General features: G+C 53.1%; 9 protein-coding genes across 9 annotated transcripts; 5 read left to right on the top strand and 4 right to left on the bottom strand.

Moving 5' to 3' along the window:
• Positions 1–100: 100 nt before the first annotated feature.
• RHO25_009772 (uncharacterized protein) lies at positions 101–909 on the bottom strand (the record flags this gene model as incomplete). The annotated part of the gene is made up of 5 exons (XM_065603216.1): positions 101–320; positions 376–385; positions 455–565; positions 620–744; positions 797–909. 5 exons carry the CDS (start codon positions 907–909, stop codon positions 101–103), a joined length of 579 nt encoding a protein of 192 aa, XP_065459288.1.
• Positions 910–2,684: 1,775 nt separating this feature from the next.
• Positions 2,685–4,104, bottom strand: RHO25_009771 (uncharacterized protein; the record flags this gene model as incomplete). Its single annotated transcript, XM_065603215.1, is given in 5 exon segments — positions 2,685–3,338; positions 3,393–3,623; positions 3,672–3,813; positions 3,877–3,913; positions 3,930–4,104. 5 exon segments carry the CDS (start codon positions 4,102–4,104, stop codon positions 2,685–2,687), a joined length of 1,239 nt encoding a protein of 412 aa, XP_065459287.1.
• A 1,416-nt stretch (positions 4,105–5,520) lies between these two features.
• RHO25_009770 (uncharacterized protein) lies at positions 5,521–7,385 on the top strand (the record flags this gene model as incomplete). Its single annotated transcript, XM_065603214.1, has 4 exons — positions 5,521–5,961; positions 6,020–6,047; positions 6,107–6,554; positions 6,611–7,385. The coding sequence occupies 4 exons, from the start codon at positions 5,521–5,523 to the stop codon at positions 7,383–7,385; spliced, it is 1,692 nt and encodes a 563-aa protein (XP_065459286.1).
• A 651-nt stretch (positions 7,386–8,036) lies between these two features.
• On the bottom strand, positions 8,037–9,429 carry RHO25_009769 (uncharacterized protein; the record flags this gene model as incomplete). The annotated part of the gene is made up of 5 exons (XM_023601297.2): positions 8,037–8,488; positions 8,547–8,691; positions 8,740–8,808; positions 8,860–9,364; positions 9,419–9,429. The coding sequence occupies 5 exons, from the start codon at positions 9,427–9,429 to the stop codon at positions 8,037–8,039; spliced, it is 1,182 nt and encodes a 393-aa protein (XP_023454053.1).
• A 160-nt stretch (positions 9,430–9,589) lies between these two features.
• RHO25_009768 (uncharacterized protein) lies at positions 9,590–11,196 on the bottom strand (the record flags this gene model as incomplete). The annotated part of the gene is made up of 2 exons (XM_023601296.2): positions 9,590–11,037; positions 11,088–11,196. 2 exons carry the CDS (start codon positions 11,194–11,196, stop codon positions 9,590–9,592), a joined length of 1,557 nt encoding a protein of 518 aa, XP_023454052.1.
• A 1,096-nt stretch (positions 11,197–12,292) lies between these two features.
• RHO25_009767 (uncharacterized protein) lies at positions 12,293–13,549 on the top strand (the record flags this gene model as incomplete). Its single annotated transcript, XM_023601295.2, has 1 exon — positions 12,293–13,549. The coding sequence occupies one exon, from the start codon at positions 12,293–12,295 to the stop codon at positions 13,547–13,549; it is 1,257 nt and encodes a 418-aa protein (XP_023454051.1).
• A 360-nt stretch (positions 13,550–13,909) lies between these two features.
• Positions 13,910–14,458, top strand: RHO25_009766 (uncharacterized protein; the record flags this gene model as incomplete). The annotated part of the gene is made up of 3 exons (XM_023601294.2): positions 13,910–14,011; positions 14,072–14,140; positions 14,261–14,458. The coding sequence occupies 3 exons, from the start codon at positions 13,910–13,912 to the stop codon at positions 14,456–14,458; spliced, it is 369 nt and encodes a 122-aa protein (XP_023454050.1).
• A 1,763-nt stretch (positions 14,459–16,221) lies between these two features.
• On the top strand, positions 16,222–16,801 carry RHO25_009765 (uncharacterized protein; the record flags this gene model as incomplete). Its single annotated transcript, XM_023601293.1, has 3 exons — positions 16,222–16,256; positions 16,313–16,346; positions 16,400–16,801. The coding sequence occupies 3 exons, from the start codon at positions 16,222–16,224 to the stop codon at positions 16,799–16,801; spliced, it is 471 nt and encodes a 156-aa protein (XP_023453630.1).
• A 518-nt stretch (positions 16,802–17,319) lies between these two features.
• Positions 17,320–18,953, top strand: RHO25_009764 (uncharacterized protein; the record flags this gene model as incomplete). Its single annotated transcript, XM_065603213.1, has 2 exons — positions 17,320–18,716; positions 18,803–18,953. The coding sequence occupies 2 exons, from the start codon at positions 17,320–17,322 to the stop codon at positions 18,951–18,953; spliced, it is 1,548 nt and encodes a 515-aa protein (XP_065459285.1).
• Between the last annotated feature and the right edge of the window lie 258 nt (positions 18,954–19,211).

Raw genomic sequence — 19,211 nt, 5'->3', positions numbered from 1 at the left:
TACTCATACGGACGCATGCAAATGAATCTCATTCAACGAATGTTCGAGGCTTCCGTGGCGTTTTCGCTTTGGTCTGTCTCCCTTTTTCTGCCTCTCTCACCTAAGTATAAGTTGCAGTCTCCAACGCTGCGGGTGCAATTTTGGGGCAGTTGAGGATGGCGTCGTCAGATAATCTCAGGAACCATTGCGAGTTCTTGGTGCTCGCGCCTCCCGCTTTCTCGATCGGCCACAGAATGATTTCAGTCTTGCTCGTGACACCGCCTGCGACACCTCCTCCTTTGATGTTGAGAGTCAATTTCGTATTGAGAACTGGGACGATCCTGCCGTTACCAGAAAAGTTAATGTCTGGGCAATTTGATATGGGAATAAACTTACCAGTAGGCACCTATGGAAGTAGAAAACCCGCGGTAGGTCAGCGATCCGCGGTTTTACCATCTATATTTATGCGGCATACCTGTGTTATTGCGACATGGAACAATGCACCATCTGCTTCTATTGGTCCAGGGTGTAGTAGGATTCGCCGTCACCAGGAGTTCGGTGTCTGTCTTGCTGATGACATCGCTTGCTAGAGTACTTGAGCATCTCCTTCCCATTCCCAAGAGCCGAATTATCTACTCACTAGGTGAGGTAAGGTAAGTGCCGCTCTTACGGTTCATGATATGGTACTCATATTTGCCGCTCGAACCGATTCCTAGGTGCACTATAGACCAGATCGCGTTGGGATTGTCACGATCTGGTGCATCCCTGAGTGTTCTCGTGAGCGGAGCGAGCGGTCGTGAAGCAGAAAGAAACCTACCAGATTTGGACTTTTGCGTCAGGGGCAGCGCTACCTGTGGAGAGGTCTATGAATGCAGTGTCCTTCATACGAGAGACGATGTAGTAGGTGTTGGGGCCGATCCAGTCAGACATCTTGAAGAGGCTTCGTGAAGTAAATGGGGCTGGAAGTGTTGACTTGGCCTTTGTGATTCGAGAAGGCTTTTTAAAACGAGATCAAGTTGGTGTCAAGCCTCGAATGGATGGAGAGAGGAGATGTTTCTTATAGTTGTCGGCCAACGATCGACAATGTGCTCACTTGGTTTTCACATCCTCGATTCCAGACCTCTTCCGTGGCTCAGCTTCAGTACATCAATGCACGCTGTAGCTCCTCCTGCACCGTAGCATTGTACGCATATGAAAGTGGCGATTACTCGCTATCGAGGAGGATCGGCAGCAGTTGACTTTGGGTTGAGTAAGTTCCTCTCAGCCGCTTGCTAGCAGTGCTCGAGGGGCCGAATCACTGGCGCCGGAAGTGTCTCTGATGGACATGACTACGATGACCTTTGCAGCTAACCACAGAGCAGACCACTGCCATCATCAGCATGCAATCGTTGAATGCCACACGCGTGGGTGATGAACGCTCATTGTTCAGTTGGTGCAACAATGGCTTTACCTGTTTAGGACTTTGCACGTGCCGTGTTCCACAGCTTTCATGCGAACGATGCAGCAGCTTATTGTCGACCAGAGCGAAGTCCATGGCGGCATCACTGCCCAATGAATGATGTGGATGCAGAAAGAGGAGATAAGCTGGCCTGGAATACGAGTTGTTGTGAGCTCTTCTGCAACGCGTACGCACCCCGCATGCTGTGCACTCCGCGGTCATTTCTGTCATTGTTGCTATATCTTAGCAGCATCTTTAGATATCCACTTGCAGTGTTTGAGAGATCCAGTCGGTCCGTGTTGCTGGCTGCTGAGGATATCCGATCGCTGGAGCAAAAATGACCCACGACTCGACGGCACGATTTGGCGATCTGTGTTTTCCCATCTGTGGATCATCGAACAAATGCGTACACATCTGTGAGTTGACGGTGCCGCAGCATTATGCAGTATGCGGACTCGCAGCGTTTCCAGCATTCTCACAATGCCCCTCACGATCCGTTACGCCGCCACAAAGTGTTTCCATGTCGTGCCATTGCAGCATATGCTCCCACATCGCGTCAAACATCGCTACAGCTTCGTATTGGAAATCAGTACCCGTATACATGGCTGCTGTCCAGTCCGTCGATAGCCGTGAGGTGCGCATTGAGCGAAGGTACTCTAGTATCTAAGAGACCCCGTACTGCAAGGCCCGAGCAAGTCCGAGTAGGAATCAATCATACACTCAGCAGATTTGAGGTGGGCGTCCTTCAGCTGGTTGGTCATGCCTAACGCCATTACGAATGGACCTTCGTATGTGCTCTCTCGCTGCAAGACCCTGAGCACGTCGCGAGTACGTAAGTCTTCCAGCTTGACGAATGTCAAGTACCACTGGACCGCTATCGAGGTGCTGGAGAAAGAGACAATATTTGCATTGCATTGCAGGTCGTAGCAGCGACGTTGCCAGTATGCAATGTCCTTGCCTTCGGCACCGATCTGCTTGCGCCATCGTGTGCCTCCGCACTTCTTGTCATGCACACCTTGCCTGAGTGTACAGGCTTGACCAAGACGCTGAGCCAATCTTGCGAGGTGAAACCATACGTACCAAGATGTCAAACGAGGCTATGATCCGCTGCAGCAGTTCAGAGCGACCTGCAGTGATCTTGAGGAGCCATTCGTGGGCAATTCTTGCTACTATTATCAATATTTGTCAGTACACATATCAATATTCTGGTTCCCGACAAAGTGTCCGTCCTTTATTATACTGCAATTCCTTGCTTCTTTCCTCGATCTCACGGCAACTCGTGCACGTTTCGCCAAGTGCCGTTGTGCTGCGGAGTCCACTGTTTCGAGAGGTGAATGATCTGATCTTGTGAGCCCCAGCTTCGCCGATCGTCTTCCAACGCACATGTGGCCGACGAATAATGACCAGGGTTCACGGATTCGTGCTCCTTTTCGGGCTGCGGCGGAATCTGGTTGTTGTAGCTCGGGCGATTAGGCATATATCTCTCGAGCATGATATCGTCATGCGCCACTGCTCCTCCTTGTTTCGAAGCTCGTTTTGGTCCCAAGCTGCCTCCGGAACGTGACGCTGAATAGCCTTGTCCCGATCGCCAAGTATCCTCGCCCACCTTGTCGAATGGTCGCATGAAAGCTTTGAGGCAAGGTAGCGAGGCTGATATGATAGACCATAATAGTTCCGCCTGCATCCAGATGATGGGAGGTATGATGCCTGTGCCATAGTCGCTGGTGTTTCGCAGAAGGGTGATCTGATAGAAGTTGAGTCCTGCGAAGACAATATCGACCAGTCTGCAAGCGAAGATAGCTGCTACTGTGATCCTGGAGGACCGCTTGTTGAGGATGCGGACCAGAAGTATCATCGGAACAACTACCAGCAAAGTCTCAGTGGCGACATCTAGGCCGAGACTGATCTGCCAGCGAAGTAGCTAGAAGTGCAGCTTGTCAAAACGATTTGTAAATGGCTTTTATAGAATACATACCAAGTTTGGACATGAACCACTGTCAGGTTGTGGAGTTGATGGGCTCTGACAATTAATAGCAGCAGCCAAGACACTACCCACACCATATACCGCAGAAAGAATGACCAAACTCCTTGAAAGTAGCAAGCTTCGGGCTCTGCCTGTTTCGAATAGTTTGAGTGTGAGTAAGGCAGTCGAGATCTTCGACATGGTATGTGCCAGGAAGAAAAGAAAGACGTGAGCTGAATTGGACTGCTTCGATTAGCTTTCGCACTTGAACCCGAGACTGGAGTAGCATACTGTTTCGATTTTGTCAATCTGCGTCGCTGATAGTAGTCTTGTTGACTTGCCCAGTCCATGGCTAAGACCAAAGAGGACAGCGATGTACTGGCCAACGGCAAGGACGGTAGATGCCAGAAGCGCCCAATCATCGTAGCCGTATCTGAACACATGAGGTCAGGCCAGATCATACTTTTAACAACACGATACAATGCTTCTTACAAACCTAGCAATCGTCAGTCTTGCAATTTTCGATGCTGAGCCTGCAGACGTGCTTACCATATTTGACAATGAATCGGACAACAAAAGCGACCAGGACGTAGATCAGTGACATAACAGTGATGATCCATAGCCAGCCGCTATGGTCGTCGTCGGAGATGCGGACAAAATATCGTGTTCCAGGAGACCATTGTGAATGACCACTGTCGCCGCTGCTGTCGAAGCCACCGGCCATGTCGAGCGTCGTGGTAATGCCGTGTGAGTGACAGTTCTATGTGGGCTCCTTTGAACATAGATCAAATCGCTATACTGTTGCTGTTGAGAAAGAGCGCCATGCGTCATGGAGATACAGAGCAGAAGGCTTGTTGCGCAGAACGATGAGGCTTTGCGCCTCAGTGCTACCCCTAGATGAATAGACTCCACTGCTGAATGCCATGATCTATGGACTCCTGTGCGGTGATGAACTGATAGAGAAGAAAGTCTTCTCGTTTCGTTATCGAGGGTGATTGCCTGGGTCGCGATCCGGTGTCATCCCAGGACTGAAGGAGCACCAACACCAGCCCCGGACCGGCGTCTGACGACGGCGATGTAACAACGAGGTTCGAAAGCAACGGCAGGATCCCATGGAAGCGGTCTGAGTGGCAATGGGCGTCCGGGATGTTGTATCAAAGTGCTTCTGTAGTCGATCGCTTTCAGAACTCATCACTTGCCACCACAGACACAGCAATCTGGCCGAAGACCACATATCGCTCGGAATGCTGGCCGCTCCCCGCTGTACGACGATGCTCGCTTCCGCTCACCGCGTGTCCAGCAGTGATTCCGAATGGATGCAGGTCTTGTGCCAGGGCTTGGCATGCTCCTGATGTGCCACTAGCGTTTCGTCACTTATTGCTTGTATGCACGTCGCCTTTTTGATCGTGAGGATTGACGCCAAACGACACATTGACTCACACCGCGGCCATTCGCCTCCAAAGTGCAGATCCTAATCCTGTGAAGACAATCGACAACCAGCGACAACGTCACTGCAGCGCTAGATGTTTTGACGTGTAACAGCGTTCAAATGTGATGTTGAAGGATAGTGCCAGTTCGCCGGGAAAGATCGATCTTGCTTACGAAACGGGCGCTCTGCAGACAGCATATGCCGCTGTGTCGCAAACAATCGTGCGACCTCCAGAGGCATCTCTTCTCGCAAAGCATGACCAACCGCTCCCGTCTCCTGGATGGTGCGGACTGGCCGACGGGTCCACGCATCTCGCCAATGCAATCCCCAATCGAACACGTCCAGTCAGCCACTTCCGCGTTGCCATGTGCCGCACACACAGCACCCGCCATATTGGCACTGCGTTGAACCCTTCGCCCGTCTGAACCCTCCCGAGCCTCCAAGCGTGCCGAGCATGCGGCTGCGAGTAACAGGTGGAGCAACGAATGGCGAACCTCTGCGGGTCATGCAGAACCTGAGAGTCTAGCACCTTGCGACGGTTGTCGTTGTGCTCACTTCGTGCATCTCTAGCTCTCCCGTTGGAATGCGAGGAGAGCGCGACAGAGTTTTCTCTTGCTGCACACCATCGAGTGTGCCTTTTAAAGGCGCTTGCCGCCCAGAGCTCCAGTATAAGCTTAAAGTTCAACTCGAAATTTGTACTGGAGATCCAGAATGTCGCACACCCCAGCAGACGGACGACTCTCCTTCGGGATGAAGCCCCCAGAATCGAAGTTCTCCGCTCGCAAGAGCCAACCTTATGTGCAAGAGAATTTCGAGCCACGCATCGGAAGCATGAGGACGACCAAAGATATTCAAGAACAGCTCGATGAAGTGGACCGGCTAACAAACAACATGTCCGATCCTGGACGAATGACTTCTTTCGACTTCCGGGACATGTCGCGCATGGGAAAGCGACAAGAAATGCGCAGAGTCTTTCGACAATTCTCGATTTTGTCCTTCACTTGCGTGATCATGGCGACTTGGCAGTTTTTGCTGACCGCAAACACGCAAGGCCTGGTTGATGGTGGCAGAGCTGGTCTCTTCTGGAGTTACATCTGGACGCTGGGTGGCTTTGGTCTGATTATCGCGAGCATGGCGGAGATGGCGAGTATGGTGAGTCTGAACTCATCGCTGAAATCAGAATCCGGTATTAATTGAGATTGGCTTCCAGGCACCCACAGCAGGAGCTCAATACCATTGTAAGAACCATCGAGTCTGCGTCTAACTCCCGATTGCATAGCTGACATTTCCTGCGCAGGGGTGAGCGAACTCGCACCAGAAAAGTACCAGAAATTCCTCAGCTACACCACAGGCTGGCTCTCCACAATGTCATACCAAGCTGGCAACGCCTCAGGTTTCTTCCTCGCAGGAACAATCATCCAGTCGCTCGCAATGGTCAACTACCCAGACAGATACACAGCATCTAATTGGCAGAGCACGATGTGCGTTCTAGCTGTTGTGGTCGTCTCCGGGATCTTCAACATCTTCTTTTCGAAATTCTTTCCGATCCTCAACAACATCTCGATGGTGTTGCATCTTTCTGGATTCGTTGCCGTCGTTGTGGTTTTATGGGTGCTTGCGCCTCATCCGCCTGCGAGGGAAGTCTTGTTGGAGTTCTCGAATACGGGAGGGTGGCCGACGATGGGGCTCAGTTTGATGGTGGGCCAGATCAGTGCGATTGCTTCTCTTGGATGTTCAGATGCAGCGTGAGTACACCTGGAAGCATAAGGCCGGCGATGTGCTGACTTACCTATGCTTATAGAGCACACATGGCCGAAGAAGTCAGCGACGCAGGGCTTTCCGTTCCCCGATCAATGATGTGGACGTTCTACATCAACGGCTCCACCGGACTGGTCTTTCTCGTCTCACTGCTCTTCGCAATCCCGTCAGTGGAAGACGCACTGAATGATCCCACCGGCTACCCTTTCCTCTACGTCTTCAAATTGGCGATGCCAGAGAATAACATTGGCATCAACATCTTGACAGTCGTGACAGTCTGGTGCTTACTGGTTGGCAACGTGTCCTTCACCGCCACTTGCGCGCGTCAAGCCTGGAGTTTGGCCCGAGACCGTGGACTACCATTCTCCTCCTGGATATCGCGGATGAATACACGATGGCATATCCCCGTGAACGCAACATTGCTGACGCTCGTATGCACCGTCTTGCTATCTCTCATCAATCTCGGATCGAACGCAGCTTTCAACGCGATTCTGTCGTTGCAACTCTCGGCTCTCATGGCTTCGTATGCCATTTCGATCACCTGCATCGCCCTCAAGAAGTTTCGCGATCCGGATTCCCTCCCCAAAGCCAGATGGTCCTTGGGAAAGTTGGGGCTTCCAATCAATATCATGGCCACCTGCTATTCCATCTTCGCCAGCTTCTGGACATTCTGGCCGAATAGCACTCCGGTTGACGCCGAGTCCTTCAACTGGGCACCAGTGATTTTCACGGCAGTCATGGCATTCGCCATGATTACCTACGTGGTGCAAGGACGACATCAATTCGACGGTCCTGTTGCCTTGGTCAGGAGGATGTGATGATACATGTCTTCTGCTACATCGTGGCGTTTTGGGAAGGATTGGCAGAGTTCCAGTGCCGATCGAACTCTGTCGCGACGCGAGATCTGTACGCGTCCTCGAAGGCAGCGCCGTTCCCGTTGCCATTGCAATAGGCCCTTGGAATGAGGAGACCGCGTCGAATGCCACAATCCCTTCGCTCGAAGCAAATGCACAGCTACCTGCTCGCAAGAGGATGTGACGTGCCATCAGTGATGGTGGAGCCCAGGCATACATTGCCACACGAACCCGGCTTTGAATAATGATGCAGCGGTTTTTTTGAAGACTCGTGGTGACTTGATCCCGCAATCGGACCATACGCCGTAAAGCCAGAGCAGATATCTTTCAGAGAATTGGCGTATATGTCAATTCCTGGGTCCAGAAGCGACAGAGATGAAAAGGAGGAATGGAGCTGATCTGAGGGAACTACTAATGATCAGCGTACCACGAATATGAATTCATGTGATGAATACTTGCTGAAGCCGCGGGCTCGCGGCCCACGAGTGCAAATGCGAAGCCAAGTACGGTCAAGTCCGCCCGTGTGCAGCGTTGATAGTTCTTATTACATCGAACATCTGGCGATCCGAAATAATGGTATCAATGACTTCGAAGTAACCAGTCGACCAAGGCACATTAATAGATGACGTTGTCTTCATCTCCTTCAACCATATGGTCTCCATCATCATCGATGTCTTCCTTGTCTTCTTTAACGTCGCTCTGAGTCTGGGGTTCTTCGTTACCGTCCCGGTTTGGGGCGTTATCGGGTTTGTCGTTCTGTTCATCCTTGGTCTGTTGCACTGCGCCAGATTCCTCCGGTGTGTCTGTTCCGAGCCTTCCTTCCTGTTTCTCATTCTCCGCATCGTCTGCAGGTTGCGATGACGCTCGTACTGAATCGTTCGTTTCGGCCGTTGCCTTGTCAGCCTCTTTAGCACCGGTAACATCGGCATCGGCGTTGGTCTCATGTTGGAGTGGACTATTAGTCTTTCCATTGTGCTTCGCTTCGAGCGTGTCGGCGTTGCCCGGCTCCTCGTCGTTCGCGGTGTTTGTACCGGCTTTCGGCGGTGTCTCGTTCGTGTTCCGTGGAGCTGGTCAGATATCAGCTGCTGAGTTGTGTGTGTGTGACAATCGTTGGTCAAGACGCACCTTTTGACTCTTTAAACTCGTTCAAACGCCTCTCCTTCTCGTCTTCCCATTCGACTAGCTCTCGGTCGATCTGGGCCTGTGCATCCTTTATCTGCTGCTCAACAAGATCCTCCTCATCAGGCAAGAGATCCCATGGTCGATAATACTGCCTCTAGTTAGCGCATGAATCCTCTACACCAGGTATCGTACGTACAAGCTTAGGCTCTGCTCTTGTCTGCAGGAAATTTGCTTTGCTTAGCAGATTCTTGTGCCGGACATGCATCTGGCATCTGTCAGTCTCTCACTACACCCTTTCGTTGTCCAGAATACTCACATCGCGCTCATCAACATCGATCTGCTCTTTCTTACGCTGGACGGCTAGCCGCTCGAGCCTCTTCTGTCGATCCTCGAGGCGTTCATCGTCCTGCTTCTGAAGCTCAGCTTTCTTCCGTTGCTCTATTTCTGCCCGTCTCTTTGATGTTCTATCACTGGGCCTATTCAAGTTTCCAAGTAGTGCTCCAAACAACCTCTTGCTGCGCTGCTTTTCGTCCGCGCCCTTCGCTGAGCTCCTTCTGCGAGCATCTTTGCTGTCTTCCGCTGGCGTCTGCGCCTTGCTTGGCTCATTCTTCGACTCGACAGGTGTAACTGATCGCGGTCGCGCGGCCGACGACACGACTTCTTCTTTTCCCTTCGTTTTCGGTGATGTCTTACCAGGGCTTGTCCGCTGCCGCTTGCTGCTACTCTCGGCGTCTGCTTCTTCGGACTGTCGTCGCTTCAAGCTGTTGTCTCCTGGCTCGGCGAGGTCCTCCGGCTCTGGGAGTGCAATCGCGGACTCAACGCTGAACGAGGCTGTCAGCTGTGTCATTTGAATGGAGAATCAAGGGGGGCCCTACACTTCCGCCATAGTATGCGTCTATTCGTTAGTGGATCAATGTTGAGGAGCTCGATCGGCGCGTGGTGCGAAAGACGAGTCGCAAGTAAAGTTGCCCAAGCAGACGGGAGCTGGAGCATCGCTGACTAAGCCGGGTTCAATGCCGACCACTGGGTATGATTCCCCCCAATCTCTATATGATCTCTATCTTTGCTGCTTCAGCCCAAGTGCCATTGCCTTGAACACTCTCCTGTCTTATTCTGTACAGCTCGTCGATCAACGCTGGTACAAATGTTCCAGGTCCCCTCACATCGTCTCGAACAGCAGCACGTTCGCCAGCAATCTCGTAGATTAGTATAGCCGTCACTGCAGCAAGTAATGGATCTTCTCGCTCCACAGCTAGGACGCTTGCTATGGTTGTACCGAGGGTGCAGCCACTTCCGGTGATCTCACCAAGCAAAGCGTGCCCATTGCTGACTGTTATCGTTCGCTGACCATCCGAGATCACATCTGTGGCACCGGTCATAAGTACAACGTTGTGTTCTCTTGCCGCCGTAGCCTTGACTAGCTGGATTTTCTCATCAAGAGAGAGCTGCGAGGCTCCAGAGTCGACACCATGTTGCTGGAAGCCTGTAGCACCAGCGACAGTACGTACTTCGCCCTCGTTGCCCTTGATGACTGTGAAGTAGCCACCAGCCAGAAGTGTCTTCACACCATCGCGACGTTGCTGCGTGGCCCCAGCGCCTACAGGGTCATACAGCGTCGGCCCTCCCACAGCATTGTATGCTGCCAATGCTTTCAGATAGTTGTCCCGCATGTCAGGTGTCACAGTGCCCATGTTGATCACGAGCGAACCTCCAAGGCCGGCCAGATCTGATGCTTCGAGCCCATTGTTCGACATGATCGGCGAAGCACCTATAGCAAGAGCGACATTGGCAGCAAAGTTCTGAACGACCAGATTCGTCATGTTGTGACATAGTGGCTTCTTGCCAGCCATCCGCTTGATGAGCTCTGGCGCTTTGATGCGAATGTCCTGCTGGGAGAGCGCTGGTTTTGAGCTGCTGGCGGCGAACAACGGAGGCTTGCGTACCAGCTCTCGAAGATGGGAGGCAGCTTGTCTGGCATCATCTGCTGCGACTATAGCACTCACAACAGCAACCCCATCGAGCTGCTTTTGCGCTGATGCTGTCTGGAACAAGACCCGCTGGACGTTCGAAGCATTGATGCCACCGATGCAGACAGTCTTGACATCGAGACCTTTCTCTGCCAGAGAAGCAAGAATGAGTTGCACACCAGCAGTCCCGATGATGGACTTGGTGTTCTCTTTCGTTGGCGTTGCAAAGACAGTTCCCAGTCCGAGGTAGTCGGCACCATCTTTGGCAGCGATGATGGCCTCCTCTTCGCTGTTCGCGGTCACGCCAATGATTGCATCAGGGCCGAGTACTCGACGAGCAGTCTTCAGATCCAGGTCGTCCTGGCCAATATGCACGCCTTCCACGCCAACAGCCAGCGCAACATCGATGCGGTCGTTGATTAGCAAGGGCACACCGGCCGCTCGGGTGACTTCATGTAGCTGCTTCGCTATGCGTACGAGGTCCGCGGTTTCTGATGTCTTGTCGCGGTACTGTATGATGGTCGCGCCTGATGCGAGCATAAGAAGAGTCCTTGTCAGTCATGTTGGAAGTGCGTACCTCCTGCTACAGCATTTTTCACTACCTCAACCAGGTCCTTGTCACCCAGTATTGCAGGCGTGGAGTCAGTCACCAGGTAGAGAGTGTAGTCCACGTTCGGCGGCGCCATGACTCAGAGCTCTTCGGGGTTGTGTCGATGTTGGTAGGGCCAATGCACGGCATATGGCCGCATAAAACTTACTGGAGCTTTTTGCTAGCCGAGACGCAAATCGTGACGTGCTGCGGGAAGTACATCATCAAAAGCGCTTTCCACAAAGTTCTACGTACTTTCCTGCTTGCAGTGCGGCTGACTCCCACCGGCGCAAAGCACGTTGAGACTGTAGAGGGGTCACTACGCGTAGGTGCAGGCAAAACGACGGGGAACGGCAGATTGGATCACTTCGGGCGCCGAGTGAGCAACGCGTGCCGGTGGTAGGCGTGCACATCAAGGCAACAAGCCAGACAAAGGACATGCGGGCCAACAATAGTAGCACAGTCGATGGGAGCTGAGATGTAGCGCCAACCGGACAGACGAGGCCATATGCCCGCATGCTAAAGACAAGGCGGAAAGAGCATTGTATTGCGCGGTGGAGTCGTGTGGCCTGGATGAGCACGTGTGTGAAAAAAGGCCTGTTGTGTGGCGCCCGGCCGACTTCCGGACCCTCACCAAGTTTAACTACCACTCGCCCTCCTCTTTCCTTCCTTCTCCTCCAACATCATCAACCACCAGCACGCGCAACCTGCATCAGCACCACACGCCTTGGTCCTGCGCACAGCAGCCGACATCGACACTTGCTCCAGCAAACAGCAAACTGCCCTCCTGATAGCCGGCGAGCCTCCGTCGCCCACCCGCCATCACCATACTCATCCTCCGAGGACTCGTGCCAACCCAGATCCATATTCCCGTCCAGAGCACAGGGTTTATGTATTCGTCCCACGCCAACGCCTTTCCAGCCGATCCGCCGCCTGTGCAGCAACCATTCCGCATAACGCGAAGACCCCGTAGTAGCGGCCACGAGCGCAACAACGGCTGACTCTCCGTCTGAGACCTTCTAGTTGAAAGAACTTACTCCTGCCAAACCGTCTTCCACAAAGACGACCGCCTCACTGCACGGTAGCAGCAAACGCTTGCTCCCGACTACCGCATGTCTCTTCGGCCTACAACATAGACACCGCTCCCGGCACGCTCTCCAACTTGCCCATTTCACCATTCCAATACCGCAACCATGGCTACTGTCAACATTCGTCGCGATGTCGCCGATCCCTTTTACCGCTACAAGATGGAGCGCATCCAGTCCAAGGTAGAGGGCAAGGGTAACGGCATCAAGACCGTCATCGTCAACCTGAGCCAGGTGGCCCATCAACTCGCACGTCCTCCAAACTATGTCATCAAGTACTTCGGATTCGAGCTGGGCGCCCAGACTAACATTGACCCCAAAGATGACCGCTGGATCATCAACGGCGCTCACGAGGCAGGCAAGCTGCAGGACTACCTCGATGGCTTCATCAACAAGTTCGTGCTGTGCAAGGAATGCAAGAACCCAGAGACCGTCGTCAATATCAAGGATGGCGAGATTTTGTTCGACTGCAAGGCTTGCGGCAAGATCAGCAAGGCTGACTTGCGTCACAAGCTGTCGGGCTACATCTTGAAGGATGCACCAAAGAAGGGCAAGAAGGACAAGTCCACCAAGAAGGCAGACCGCAAGGCTCGCAAGGAGGCTGAGCGCAACGGCACAGCCGAGAAGGACGGCAGCCCCGGTGACAGCGGCTCTGATCCTGTCGATGAGGAAGCTGAGGACGAGGGTAACGCCAGCGACGATGATCTTACTAGGAAAATCAACGCCGAGGCCAAGGAACTCGCCGAAGTTAAGGAGAAAGAAGTCGAATGGTCCGTGGACATGTCTGAAGCCGCCGTCAAGGCTCGTGCTCAGGCTCTGCCTGACGATCTCAAGAACACCCTCGTCATCGAGAACGGCGAAGACGGAGAAGGCGGCGACAACGTCTATGAAGAGCTTGGCAAGTGGATCGAAAGCAAGGCTGAGGAGGAAGGAGGCGTTTCCAAAGTCAAGGATGTCGACATCTACTTGAAGGCTAAGGAACTCGGCGTCGAGACCAAGCACCGCACTCCAGCTGTTCTTGCTCAGTGCATCTTTGACGATAGCATTGTCAAGCAGATCGAGGGTCGTGCATCCATGCTCAAGAAGTTGATCACCTCAGACCGCCACGAGAAGGCATTCTTGGGTGGCATTGAGCGCTTCGTCGGCATTGACAAGCCAAATCTTATCCCATCGGTCAGCGCTATCCTGCTCAAGGTCTACGAGAACGACCTCGTCTCCGACGACAACCTCAAGGCTTGGTGTGGCAAGGCCAGCAAGAAGTACGTCGACTTGCAGACCTCCCGCAAGGTCCGCAAGAGTGCCGAAAAGTTCCTCGAGTGGCTCGAGAACGCAGAGTCGGACGAAGAGGAATCTGACGACGAGTAATGGGAGACTCTTGACTCTACGTTGATGTCTGGCTGTAACAGAAATTGTCTGATCAGAATGTGAACTCCTCTCCTTGGTGTTTGTGGTGGCTTAGTTAATTCGGTTTCATACGAGTACATCGTACCACACTCCTTGCGCCTACACACGGTCTTCACATGGTCTTCCTCTCTGCTGTTACCTCGTGCTTGTTGTCCGTGTTCAAATGTCCCGCTCAGATGCTTGGCAGTCCCCAACTTCAGTTCGTAGTTAACTCCACATTACTCCCACCTCTCAAGACATTCACTCTCGCAAACTTGTTCAAACATATCAACGTGCAATGCGCAATCGAATCTCTTGATCACATCGAGTTCGACCACCAGCATGGACTCATCTCTTCGCAGCGCCAAAGGCATGCAAAATGAAATCGACAGATTACAGAGCAACCTCTTGCGCCGCTTCACCAATCTCGTCGCGCTCGCCAAAGTACGATACCAAAATCAAAACCACAGATATCTTCGACCATTCTAATGCGTCAAATCGCAGGTAAAATCCACCGATCGCGGTGTCTCCGCCACTGCGCAATACCAACTTCAAGCAGAAACCGCGGCACTTGTAAGCACATTCCATTCCACGTGTCTTCAGATCCAATCTGCTGCAAGCTCTTCTTTTGTTATTCTTTTTGTACCTACCGCGTGACTTGTGATGAGGTCGCATACTGATGATTGAGAATAGATACGCGGCGCGGAAGAAGTTCAGACTCTCATTCGACAAATGCAAGAAATGTGGCTTTTTGGGCAATTGAATACGCTTGGTGAGAGTAAGATTCAACAGGAAACTGATGAGAATGCGAGGGTTGTGGCGGGTTTGTTGAGGGAGCTTACTGAGAAGGGGTTTGGGGAGGTCAATGGGGTTAATGGGCATCATGATTGAAGAAGCCTTGACCTTGTGTGCTATGGGTGGAATATTGAGGCGGCAGATCTCCGATTTTGTCAGACAGAAGGCACGACTTGAGGTGGATGAGGAGATGCGTGGATTATCGAGGCAGCGGATTTCAGGTTTCCACAGCACAAAGCATGACTTGGACTGGATGCGAATACTGGCCGAGTATCATATCCACGGAGATGCTACACGCCAGTGCCAAGGCTAGACTCAAGAAGATGAATGGCCACGCTGGACACGACAGATATTGCGAAGCGCCTGTTGGAATTAGGCCTCCAACAGGTCGAAGACGCGCCCAAGTCCGCCATCTTGCACAGGCCAATATGCCCCAGCTTCGCATACTATAGAACCAGGAATATTCTACGCAATGATTTGGAACGCTTCTCATTCTCCCGAGACAATGCACCAACGGCTTAAGCTCCGGATAGGCTGCTGGCTTCAATGCTCAAACACCTTAAGGCAAGTATCCGTCAGCCCCGATGTTGGCCGAATTCCACGTGGAGGAACGCCGTACTACAAAGATCGGACGAATGTTCTCCGCGTTACGCTGCAGTATGTTGTGCTACCTTAGGCACTGCGGACACTATAGCAATACGCTCATCTTTCTTGCACTTTCCTGCTTGGCACGGATGGTCAGTGATATGAGAATGGTGCAATCACCCAATATTCCTGCTTCGAATGTGAGCCCTAAAGCCCTATCGCGAAAGCTTCTGATGCTCCTGAAACCCGTGGCAGTGGTCGTTCTCCGAACTCTAAGTAAGTCAGGACAATACGCCTGTCATTTACCGCGTCTGTGGTTGATTCTAAGAAGCTCACGCAGAGAATCTTCGTCACTGCATGGTACCTGACTAGCTGCATGTAGCGAGGGCGCGTACCTACACGATATCGAGGTCGCGCTACTACTGCATATATTCCGTCCTTGCATATTCTCTAGACCTCACCGCCGGTCTCCATGCTGTGTTCGGCATCATCGTTCGCGCGTGCGGGTCCTGAGAGGCGAGCTCGCGCACACCGTGGCCCACACGTGCGGCGCCGGCGAGGCTGGTGGCCTGTGGGCTTCAAGATGACAATAGCTGCGACATGCGCTCTCCACTTGATCACAGATGTAGTCGAGAGGCTGCGAGCCGCGTGACTGGAACAACAGAGACGGAGATGAGCTGCGGTCTGCCTCTTTCCTGATCCAGACAGGCATCCTTGCCCTCATTTCTCCACCGCTCGCTTCTCACAACACTCCTCTCCCACTTCGCTCCACAGCCAACAGTCTGCGCAAACGACCCAACGCATCGTCGGCGAGCAGTGTCTCATCTGCAGGCAGCCGGTACATGGTGATGCCGGCCGGAAGGTTCTGCTGCACAGCATCCCGAATCGCAAGACCCGAGGCAGAGGGCCCCAGACGAGAAAGCGCCGCGTCGTGTCGACAGCCGCCAATGTGCGCCCACGCGCCGCACGAGAGCGCTGCCTTCGACGGCATGGCGCGAGCACGCTCTCGTATAAATAGCTCCACCAGTGCATGCGCGCAAGAGAGATCGGCAGGTCAGTTGAGATGAGGGCAAGTAGTCGCAATCGTTAGCGGCATTCCTGGTTGCTGAAAGCGTCTGAAAGCCGTTGATGATAGCACAATAGAGTTCTCAGCCTGACTCTCCGTCCTACTTATCGTTCCGATGCGCAAACCTTGCGGAACATCTTAAATACTTGACACTTTCTCCACTCTCTGCAGACTTACTCCGAGACAGCTTGAAGAGACCTCCAGCAAGATGACTACCACGATTACAGTTCCCAAGGAATATGGGTGAGATCTGCCTGGAGGAGGAGGAAAGACCGCGAGGCTGACGCGTACACGTACAGCTATGTTGTTGCTACAACAGCCTTTACCTTCTTCGTTAGTCCAGACTGCTTCGAACGTCCTCGAGGTGGAGACTCACAACAGAACAGCTTAGTTTCTGGCATGGCGCACGAGCCGGTATGAGTCGCAAACCGGCGCAAATCAAGGCCCCCAAGGCATTTGCAGACAGCGGTGACATGGACAAGGCTGTGGACAAGCAGCATATGCAGGCCATGCACATGTTCAACTGCAAGCAACGAGCCCACTACAACTACCTCGAGTACCAGCCATCGACGGCGTTAGCTATGCTGATCGCAGGTGTCGAGTACCCTATGGCCTCGACATACCTCGGCATTGGATGGATCGTTGGAAGGATAATATACGCCGTGGGATATACGGACGCTTCGAAAGAGGATGGAAAGGGTCGCATCTATGGATACGCAATCAGCCAGCCTCTGGCTTTCGTCATTTGGGGCCTTGCTGGTTGGAGTGGATACAAGCTCACTTTGTAGGAGCTGGCTTCGAAATTCTTGCGGCATTGGATACATGCTTGGACGACAGAACGATTTGCTCAGAGATCTTGTTACGATATGCCGAGGATGGAGGACCTGACCAGCACTCTCAACTCGGATGCGGCTTTCTTGACGATACCCTTGTGCTTGTAGGTGTCGATGGATGTAACGACTTAATACGATAATATGCTGTTTTTGCTGAGAAGCTGAGGTGGCTTACAAGACTCACACTTCTCGCAGCAGGGTGAATAAAATCGACCTCTGACCTTGTGAACACAGCATCCAGAAAGCAGCCCAGCGCGAAGTCACGCAACCAGTATCAGCATGGCGCTGCATCGAAGAAGTGATGTTTGTCGAAACCGTTGCATCTGAAGCCGCATAACTTCACTCGCTAAAGCTGGAGGCAGCAGGTACCCCTGTCAGCGCGCAGCGAGGGCGAATGTCTTCACATTCGCAGTTTGTTTTGCTCACAAACAACTCCACCTCACAACTCGCCTGCCAAAGCGAGATTGGGCAAGATGGCGCCCTCACTACATAGACTTCTCCGGAAGACTTCTCTTCCGGCAGTGAAGACTGAAGAAGTTGAACTGACCAGCTTGCAGCGCTCCAACAGCGACGAAGCCCTCAGTCGACTCCGAGAAGACACACTCCGTCAAATTCGCGCCGCCAACCTTGCCGCCGGCAAACGCCAGCCACTCTCTGGACTTCCAAGACCAGAGCCCGTCGAAGTTCGTCAACTCGATCGCTCTGTCAGAAGCAGCTCCAATCGCCAACCACTCTCCGAACTTCCAGTACCAGAGCCCGTCGAAGTTCGTCAACTCGATCGCTCCGTGAGAAGAAGCTCCAATCGCCGGCCTCCGCTCCCGCTCGTCGAGAGCAGCAAGAGACGCCCATCTCCAGACACCCCATTGATCGTCGACAACTATCGACTCGATCGTTCCGGTGGAAGAAGCTCCAACCCGCCAGATCCACTCAAGAACAAAGGCAAGCTTCAAGTGCCGAAGTTTGCTCTTCCGCCGCCACAGAAACCACTGAGTTCTCGCGTCACCAAGCGTGATCCAATCTCGGACCGCGACCTTTTCGAGTTGTCCATAGGCGAAACTGGAAGAGATCCGCCACCAAAGACGAAGCGCGTAACGGTTCGAGGTCGTGAGATCGAAATCGTCGTCACTGACACAGACGGCGACAATATGGCCAAGCCACTCGAAGAAGACAAGACAGTCGAGACGGAGAACTCGAGCCGCCGCATCACCAGATATGGCGGGCGCCGTCCATCAGTCGCCGAGTCACAGCAAGAAGAGCTCGACGACGTGAGCGCACGCGATTTCGCCTTGAAGCCGCGCAATGACGCGCTCCAAGTTCCAGCATTGAACATCAGAAAGGTTGGCAAAGGCGACAAGAGCCCAACTCGCATCCCATCGCCTCGCTCTGCATCTCGCTCCCCAGCCGAAGACTTGCCTGTCCCGCCACAGACGGCCGAGAACATGCGCCGTATCTCCCCAGACGCACTCACCGACCCAGAGTACACTCACCAGCCAAAGAGCACCCCATCACCAGCTCCAAGCGACTCATCAGACTCCAAGCAAAAGGAGAGCATCCCCCCACCGCCACCTCCAAAAGACCCAGTCGGCCCCACCAAACACCCAAAGAGCGCCGCTCTACCACCAGCTCCAACCGACACCAGCTCCTCCTCGTCCCTAACCTCCAAAGCCGTCAAGAAATTCGGCTTCCACACCAAACAGCGCGCCGCAGCAGCAGAAGCTCGTGCCGAGAAGCCCGCTTCACTAAACACCAAACCCTTCATCCCCAAGAACGTCCCCGTCTTCGTTCGTCCTCCAGTCTACAACCCCAACCTCCCCGATGGTCTGCAGTGGTGCGAAGCTGGGAAGATGAGTAGCAGAGCGGCTGTGCCGTGGTAAGTACAACATATCCTAGATTACTAATCTTTTCTCAGCTCTTCGAGCTTCGAACAACATATGCTAATGTTTTATGTGTGTTCAGGGACTGGACCCCACGCTGGACCTGCTGCAAATGCGAAGCCACGACAATCGTAGAGAACAAAGTCTGCGCCAATTTGTCGTGCATGCACGATCGTTGCCCCAAGTATTGCCAGGTCAAGGGTCGTCCCAAGAGAAAGGGGCTTTTTATGTGATGAGGGAGAGGTCGCTTGGTTGGCTCAGCGGTTGGTATTGACGGAGAGAGATGAGAGATGAACGAGTGGGAAAGGCTTCACCTGGGTAGAAGGTAGGATGGATCACAGATTGATATTGGCGACACTGGACGTCTTCTCTGCTATGTGCGAAAATGCTAGGGCACCGAGTGCGAAAACCCTAGGCATGGACGCGAGCAGAGAGATTTGGAGAGTGCCACTATGGTCACTGTTGTGAGGCGCTTTCTCACAGATTAGCGT

Source organism: Cercospora beticola, chromosome 6 (assembly GCF_033473495.1).
Source record: "Cercospora beticola chromosome 6, complete sequence".
In the NCBI taxonomy this organism is placed as follows: Eukaryota; Fungi; Ascomycota; class Dothideomycetes; order Mycosphaerellales; family Mycosphaerellaceae; genus Cercospora; species Cercospora beticola.
Note: the sequence above shows the minus strand (reverse complement) of the source record. Positions and strands in the feature narration are given on the sequence as shown.